This window comes from Pholcus phalangioides, unplaced genomic scaffold, assembly GCF_987345545.1.
Source record: "Pholcus phalangioides strain wild (caught in Gottingen) unplaced genomic scaffold, Ppha-v1.0 ptg000008l_1, whole genome shotgun sequence".
NCBI lineage: Eukaryota > Metazoa > Arthropoda > Arachnida > Araneae > Pholcidae > Pholcus > Pholcus phalangioides.
This window is the reverse complement of record NW_028301601.1, coordinates 27678232-27687475: the sequence shown is the minus strand read 5'-3', so window position 1 is coordinate 27687475 and position 9244 is coordinate 27678232. Positions and strand designations below refer to the sequence as shown.

General features: G+C 40.3%; 1 protein-coding gene across 1 annotated transcript in view; it reads right to left on the bottom strand.

The window, feature by feature from the left end:
- Positions 1-5250: 5250 nt before the first annotated feature.
- Positions 5251-9244, bottom strand: part of LOC149084140 (very long chain fatty acid elongase AAEL008004-like) — a 48655-nt gene continuing 44661 nt past the window's right edge. The window contains exons 4-7 of the mRNA XM_089234486.1: positions 9155-9211; positions 8959-9064; positions 8700-8836; positions 5251-6704 (exon numbers count right to left, since the gene is read on the bottom strand). Coding sequence (XP_089090612.1) covers positions 6291-6704; positions 8700-8836; positions 8959-9064; positions 9155-9211 — 714 coding nt within the window. The 3' untranslated portion in view covers positions 5251-6290. The remainder of the gene's footprint in view (positions 6705-8699; positions 8837-8958; positions 9065-9154; positions 9212-9244) is intronic.

Genomic DNA, 9244 nt, shown 5'->3' with positions numbered 1-9244 from the left:
TGGCCAGAAGGATCAGGAGTATACTTGTATCTCAACCTTCAATACGCATCTCCTGGGTAAAAGCTCGTTTCCCCACAACGGCCAGTGGGGAAACGAGCTAGCGGATGCGGCGGCTAAAGAAGCGACCAATACGGGAGACTTTTGCGAGAAACTCTTATATCCAGCTTCGTACGCCAAGTCTCTCCTCTGGAGGGACATGATAGCAAAGTGGCAACTGGATATACCGGAGGCATCAGGAAGCACCTCATGAAGTTATAAAGAAAGTTGATACTAGGAGCAGGGGCTGGTCACGCGAGCTCATCTTATTTGTCACCGGTCATGGACCTTTCCCGGTAAACTTACATCGCTTTAAAGTGATTGCCAGTGACAAATGTTCTTGTCTTGAGTCTGGCACGCCCTTGCACTACGCCACATGCTGTCCAGAAACGACACCCTATCACTTCCGTTCGCCAGCTGTCCATCTACACAGACCATGGATGCTTGGCATACTACGTCGAGAGGAATCAAGAGAAAAGATAAGAAAAATGGTGAAATTCCTTGAGGAACATCCTGGGAAGATAAGGGATCCGTCTCCTCCAACTCCGGTACCAGCACCTCCGTTAAGGAGATCGCCGCGTCTTCACCCTGACAGTGCGCTGGTGGCACTGTTTGAAGGCGGGGAGCAGGATGAATCCTAAATCTATAATGAAGTGTCTCGGAGATATTTTAAAGACCTTCAATTGTGATCAAAAGTGAATCGGACAGAGTGTACAGAACTGCCCGAGCGCAATGGGGTGCTCTGCCTTTCTGTCAAACAATCTTCGATCAATCAAATTTATTTATTCAATTTCATTTATTTAATTTAATTTCATTTATTTATTTAATTTAAATTTATTTATTTATTTAATTTAATCAAATTTCTGATTGCGCCTTTGCGATATGATTTCATACAACTTTCCATGATTATTTATTATCCGTGCCCGTTGCACTTTGACTTTAACTTGATTAATTTGATTCTTCCTTTTACATAATTTTTAATTTCTTTTCACTATATGTAATCTTTGACGTATCAATAAATAATGGTTTTGCCGGAGACGCTCTGGACCTCCCCCCTTCTGGGGGGGGGGGGCGAAGAGCTTACGTTGCTTCTTGCGACAGAGCCTGGGTATCTCGCGGTTTCTCCAGTCAATAACGCCCGACGTAAAGCGCTGTCGTGAGCCGTATTGTGCTCTGTAGGAAAACAGTCATGCTGCTTTTTTTATTGGTGAGTGGACGGCGTGTCGCGCTGGGTGAATCACGTTGTGCGCGGCAAAGGAAACCTGCTACTAGGAAAACCCGGCTTTACGCAGGCCCGTCATTTAGAGGGGGGGGGGGCAGATGAGGCCGCAGAAGGAGGGCCCCCCCCCACGGCTTTTGAAAATACACTAAAAATGGTATATATATATACATATACATACATTGAGTACATGTGCTACCCCCCCCCCCCCCGTAAAAGTTGAAATGACAGCCCTGGGTTTAAGGTTGCAACAGGAATTTTGCTGTTTTGCTGTCATCTAAGAAATATAAAATTAACTACATATCAAAGATAATAGTTTTTGATCCGATATTTCCTAGATGGCAGCACAAATTCCATATCATATCTAGGGTTGTCAGGTTTGAAACGCCGAAATGAAGATGTCCGTCCGCTTCAAACCGCTTTGGTCCGCTCTAGCCCTCCGATTAACGACTCCCTTACCTATGTTGAACACAGATGGCACTACAAAACTGAAAAAAAAAATCATAATTATAATTATATTATGAAACATCAATTTTAAATTAATACCAATTTATTTTTAATAAAATTTTCTTATTGAAATCTCCTTCCCCCTTTTTTTAGCCCATGGTCCCAACCATGGGTCTTTTTTTAATTATCATCTCGTGACCTCACAACCCTCATCCAGAAGTAGAGGCAAACGGGGGGGGGGGGGAGCACAGAGGCCTCTTGCCCCTAGTGCAGTCTTAACCACTGAGTTATAGCTCAGTGGTCTTAACGGATGGGGTCACCCGGGTGGGAAAACAAAAATTTAACGACTGAACAAAAATGTTGACATGTGAATCTGTAGACCCCTGGGTCAAAAGCGAATCCAGAAGAGGAAGGGGAAGATGATCATATTCTTCCCAAGAGGCGAATTAGGAAAAATTGGTGTTTCATAAAATACGGGACGATCGAACGAGCCCGCACAATAAATCGCCCCTTCCGATTTGTGTGTGCATCCTTTTTTACCCTTAGCTAAAGCTCAGTAAGTTTCTTTCCTTTGGGGCTTCATGGAGGGGAGACTCAACAAGTCCTCAGGCAAAGTAGGAGGGGGGGGGGGGGGTGGAGTGTTGCTCCCCGCATTAAGACATCCCTGGGTCAAAGGACAAAAATGAAATAGTTCTGTTTTGATAGAAATGACATCAAAGAAGAGAACGTCTGGTAACCCTATAAATGGCAGCATATTTTTTGGAATGTGTGGGAATTTAGTCAGAAAGGCAATTTTCGAGCAAAATTTTGCTTGACGGCGTTATCATCACAGGTTGTCAAAAGTTTTGGAAATGAATTAACCTAAAAATTGAATAATGCAAGCTGTCACCGGTTAGTGCAGGGGTTGCCAAGCCGTGCCACAATCTAGATTATTTCCCAAGCCCTGCCACTCTAAGAATTTTAACAAGCAGATCATACATCCCGTTTTTACGGGATACGAGCATCATCTCCGTTCCTGCAAAATATTGTTCGGCTGTCCTTTTATTTTCGTAAACATGTTCAGTTTGTCACTCTTTTGAGTTCTAATTGTTTCGTCATAAGTTCGATTACCGCAATGCAGTAGCGGTACGTATATCGTTAGAAAAGCTAATTTTACCTACACCGTGTTGTGCAGACACACCGAAACCTGAGAAGGACCGTTATTTCAACTTTTCCCGGGAAGACAAAGAACATACTCTCACATTACTGAACTTACTCTCACTATTTCTAGTGTATTTGCTAAAGCTGGGGGGGGGGGGCAACGGCCTGCGACCCCCAAATGATGGATCTGGAACTGTGTATGTTTGGATGCCACCCCCTCAAGAATTCATGGATATACACATTTATTTGTGTACGTCCGCATGTCCCCTTAATCTCATGAACACGAGACGACAAAAAAGATGAAAAACGAAATACAAACGTATTGAATAGAAAGTCATCAACGATTATTTTATAAGATTGCCTACCATACTAAATATAGTTCGTTTGGTAGCCCTACAAGAGCATCATTCATAAAAAAATTATTGTTTAAAAGTTGATTTTATTGAACAAAAAATGGAATAGATTTTGATTTCCGAAAAGCGTTCGCTCCAGTCACTCCTGATATCATGGTACGCGTGCCGCGGGTTGAGCACCCAGTGTTAGGTAATCGAGAAATTTTCATCGTTCTCCAATATGACAAATGTTTCTCAACTTAATTTGCTAAAACAATGTCAGATGAAGAGTCGGGGGCAAAAATACTTTGCCGATTATTTTGTCTTCGTGTGAAGATCGAAATTCAATTTGGAAAATTTTTTCATTCATTTAGCACTCATGGGGTAGACCAGGGGTTCCCAACTGGTACTCCGCGGCGATTCGAGGAAAATTATATAAATCGGTTAATTTGATAAATAAAAGAGGGGGGGGGGGCTACAAATTATATACTGGATAGGGCTTCGCGAGTCAAAAAGGTCGAGAACCGCTGGGTAGACCATTTTACTGGCGACTGTTGATCCTAGAGGTATACTCATCATAGGTGCAAGCAGAATTTTCTTGAGGGGGGTTACCTTTTTTTCCTGTAAAAAAAAACCACTAATCTTGGCTCAAGGGGGGGGGGGGGTAGAACCCCCTCTTTGCGTACGTGTACTCATGTTTCAAAAGGGGTTGTACAGTTACTAAAACAAATTTTATTCAGCCCCCGTGAAATCAAATTAGAAAGTTGCTGTTTCGCCTGATGTCAAAAAAAAATCATGTTCTAAGTGAGGGACCTGGATAAATATGCATTTTTTGGAAGGGTGGTCAAAGTAACAGAAAGCTTTTCTAAAGCAAATACTTTTGTGCCCATTAATTTAAAATGCTTCTTAAGGGTTAGTAACATATTTTCCATTAGTTTCATTCAATAAAAACATTACGTATATAGTGGTGGTGTATTAACAGTAAATTTGACGTTGGAAGCGTATATAATATTCGATTATAAGAAACGAAAAGTTCTCCGCTGAATGTTTTGTCTGTGGGAGAAATTCTCTGGTGACGGCTGAGATTTTATCTGGACTATTTGCTTACTTTTCACCGTCATCAGGCAATTGAATTTGACATTAATTCAATAACGGCCACATTCACCGAGTGTTTAAACTACAATCGCAGGTGAAAGGATTGGACAGAGACACGGATTGGTTGAATTCAGAATTTTACCAATCCGTGTCTATCTCTAATCCTTTAACCTGCGACTGTGGTTTAAACTGTCGGTGAATACGGGCATAAAGATTCAGAGGTTTTCCGACCGTTCCTGCGCGAGCCCATTGCATTTACACACCACTTTAAATAACCCAACACAACACACATTCCTGAAATCTATTTCAAACTTACTCTCCCGTCAAGGCCGCAGTCAAAGCACTTAGATAATTTGTTTCAGACATGTCTCTAATTGGAACAGAGAAAATGGGACCAAAAATAAAAAAAATTTACATATATCTCTTACATTTATACTTTTAATTTTCTTCTTTCCCCAATGTCGAATATAAAGGGTTAAAGTAAAATGAATTGCTGTTCATTTCCAGCATTAAGAAAAACGAACAGCTCAATTTGGCTTTAAAAAAATTTTTCTTCTGTGGAACTAATCACGAATATTGCATTTCTCTTGTTGGGACCTAGTTAATTCTTCAGGTGAGGTGTAGAGTTTTTCATTTATATCGGTCGAAAGCGATTACTTCATATACCAACAGATTCGTGTGAGAGGCCACAGCCAACAAAAATTCAAATATTTTCATTAAAAAGTGAATAGTATTAAAAAAAACATTTTCATTAGATATATTAAGCACTTTAATTCACATGCTTTTTGAAGATTGTAACGCGAAATTTATCTGGAACAAATGTCCGTATAAAAGTAGATTCTGCATAACAGTATTCTAAAACACCCACTTTATCTAGTATGGTGGTCTTTGCATGCGTAAAAGGATTTGTTCGACTACCAGCCGTTAAGAATCAATTGCTGTAAAAAGTAACGTGCGCAAAAATTGAAAACCAAGACGTACTACAATAAACAAGACATTTATTAGGATCCAACTGGCATAGGAAAAAATTACAATATTTAAAAAATAACGATAAAAAGGCCTCGTTGGGGGACAAGAAAAATATACAAATGTAATGTACAAAAAATTACAACAGTGGATTCTTTATTTTCAAAAAAAATTAAAATGCCACGTTGAAAAAATATATAAAGCTTATCTTGCGACGCAGTAGTTTTTCAATACATCTTAAATTTTATTTTTCCAAATTTAGTTCACATTTCATAAAGGAAAAAAAAATTGCTGTCGCGTTGAGCTCTTGTCAGTTATTTTCAACATAAATACAATTTGGGAACATTATGCAGCACATATCTTGGGAGTATATAAATAAAACAAGTTGTTAGTACTAATAAAAATAATAAAATAACAGCTAAAAACGAAGTTTTCCTTCTCTTTAAAGAACACTATAAAAAAGGGCCTAAAATACATATAACTTAAAAGAAACATCACACAGAAATATCTGAGCGAACTGTAACTTCGGTTTTAGCTGATACATTTGTTTCCAAGTGCTTTTGTTTACATAAAAAAGAATGGATAATGCAAGAGAAACGAACAAATACAAGAGGATATGGTTCGGGCAGAAAGTCTGTGTGGACTTATAACAGTCTATCATTATGTCCGGTGAAAAATAACATTCAGTCAAGCAGGGTATTTATTTCCGCCGTTTCTTGAAGGCTTATACAAGGCCTTAAACACCATTTGATACTTCGAAAAAGCGCCACGGAAGAGAATACCATTAAAGCCGGGTTTTCCCCAGGAGCAGATTTTTTCTACGGTGCGTGCAGCGTGAAAACGTTGATTGGTAAAGCTTGAAATTCGGGATTTTTGACCAATCAGTCAGTGTTTCCACGCTGCACGCTCTGTAGAAATCTGCTCCTAGGAAAACCCGGCTTAAGGTTATCATTGATGTTCCGCACTTTGAATAGTCTAGGAGCGATGCGTAAATCCTGTACAACGCATAAGTGACGTAGGTGCGTATTATGTATGCATATAGTCTTTCTCGGCTCTCAGTGTGCGGTATGGCCGTTCGTCACCTTCGTCCTGTGTACAAGTCCGTTGGAATATCCGTTAGCAACGGAACCGTTGGCGTGGCCGTTGGAGTAACCGTTCTCGGTTACCGAGTGACCGTTGGAGATTCCGTTGGTGTGGTGGACGCCGTTTGTCTTTGTGTAACCGTTCGTGTATCCGTTGGTTTCGGTCTTGTGGGTAACCCCGTTGGATTTGCTGTTCTGATATTTTGCGGCAGCTGCGGCGGCGGCAGCAGCAGCACGTTTCCTGCCGTAGGTGTTCTTGTAGAAGTCTGCGAACAAGAACCAGAAGAGAACTGCGTGGAATCCGATCCACCACATGAATCCTCTAGGATAGTCACATTCACGGAATAGCAGTTGAAAGGAGTGAACGAAGATGGCGATGAATTGAACCTGCAATGTGGAAAAAGGTTTAAAAATTAAGCGAGCATGCCAAGTCTATTTTTTATCAATCACAAGCAACCCATGCAGTGTTTATGAAACGCTGCGGTCAATTCCATAAATGGTCTGAAAAGCACCTGATAAAAAGGTATCGGATTCCGAATCGAGATTTCAAACCAATGAAGTCGTCCAGGAAAGCTGTAATGAAAAAGTTGTATAATGGGACCGATAGATGACTGCACGGGAACTTCGCATTAGAGGAGTACTCTAAAGCAGTGTTTAATCGAAAATAATTTTGAAGAGCAAGTTCATTCTTTTCCAAAATTTCTAGGGTATTTTTGTAAAAAACACCTTTTTACTTGGGCCTATTAAAAAATTGTTTAAGAGTATTTTCACTCAACGAAATTAGTAAAAATTTAATTGGATGCGTATTGGCGAACACTTTCTCTATAGATGTGGTTACAGTGTACACGTGACCACGATGGCGCGTGTATGAATGGAAACGTTCTGCACACATTAAATCAGACGAAATATACTTTTATTTAATAAAAGTATATTTCGTCTGACCTCACAATTGCTAAACTAATACCTCATTTGGAACGTTTGGTGCTATTTTAGCATTCTATGTAAATAGCTTGTAGAGATAACTTGGGATAATGAAACTGAGAATACCAGAGGAAAAAATGCGACAAAAACACGTGCCAAGGCAGTACTGACAAACAATTCAGTTTCCACCATAAAACGGACCCACTTTCCAAATAGTATTTCAGAAATTCCGGTTGGCGTCTCAAGAGCATCATGGCCCCGGGAGCATGGGCGGAGATACGGGGGCGTGGGGGCATTGCCCCCCCAGCGTCAAAGGTGGAGTCTACTGATTAAATGTATATATGAATTGACATGACCGTGCCCTCCCAAACTTCAAAGTCTATCTCCGACAATGCCCGGGAGAGGCTATTTGCTGACGCTTCCTTCTTTGCTAGCCTGCCTACCAATTTGTATGCTCACTCTAAGGTTTTAATCAGTTTTCTTTTTGTAAAAGCCCCTCTTCACTTAAAGGTTCTCTTCCTCCACTGTGTAAATCAGCCTACGCTTATGCATACACATTTCGACATGTACCGATTCGAAGATGTCACTCTTCGCTATCTATAAGGTGGTTTTCAACAGCTGGATGAATTTGGTTGATGAGTGAAGTTGTAGTCTAGTGCTCTCACCCGGCAAGTGAGGACGTGGGCCCATAAGGGCGGTTGAATTCTCTTCCCTAAATTCATCTTCGATTCAGCCCGCTGTTGAAAACCTTCGTATGCAAAGATTAGTTAGAAATTCTGCAACAGAATGTGCACATGTACAGTAAAGTAGCTGTACTTTCCATGACTGAATATAATTTAAATGTCGTGCTTGTATGAGTATGCTGGCATCAATACCCGCTTGACTACAATACCCACACGCCATGCGGATGATTTTATTGCAGTTTAATTTCGAAAATTCTTTGGTCTTTGCCGATACAGTCCCACAAAGGCATAAGCCGAGAAAACTTTGGCGGGAAGCTACTATTAAGCCACACATATACCTCGGTCATATTCCTCTGTGGACATTCTAACGAGTTGGAATGTGTGTCCGTGTTGTGAACCTAACGTGAAGCTTGTTTCTGTAATGCTTGTTACATGTGTGCTGCCATCTGCTACCTATTTTTCGAACTACGCTCCAAATGAGCACCAACTCGATAGACAATAGCCAAAAAATGCTCAGCTGGTTTTAACCCAAATGAACATCGTTGCGGGACCAATGGGTATAAATAACGACTTTTTTTTTGGATACTTAACCATGCCCAATTCCCATGCCTTGTATCAATACGTTGCGGTTTATCGACAGTTCCCACGTTATCAAAGGGCACGAGTCAACAATGGAACATTTTAACTCTTCACCATGAGAAATAAACCTGATGAAACCAGAGACCGTAATGTGAATATAGGTCAATAAAGTGATATAAATTAGATACAGCAATCTCACCATCTGGAAAGCGGTCATGTATTTCTTCCACCACAAGAATTTGTTCATCTGAGGTCCAATAGCAGCCAAACCGTAATAAAAGTACATTACAATGTGTACAAGGCAGTTGATGAAGGCGAAAAATGTGCTGTGGCCACCTATGAATTGAAATTGAAAATTATTTGCGTTTCTAGACTTAATAATTCAGTTGCCTTTCTGGACTTCATTTGTTAATGTGTGGACAAATGAGAACGGTGCGATTATATTCACTAATACTAACCTGGAGTGAATTTGACTCCCCACCAGACACTCATGGGCATGATACCGTGGTGGATAACATGAAGAGTTGAAACGTGACTGAATTTTTTCCTAAGTACGAAGAATATCTGGAAGAGACAATTCAAATTTAGCAAGATTCCAATTTACCTTCGAAATCAGACAAAAAAAAAAATTGTAACATTGTGAATAACACTTACCGTGTCGGTGAATTCAAGGAACTTTGTGAGGTAATACCACCAAGCTAGTTGCGCCATCTAAAAAGAAAATTGAAGTGTTTTAACAAGCAC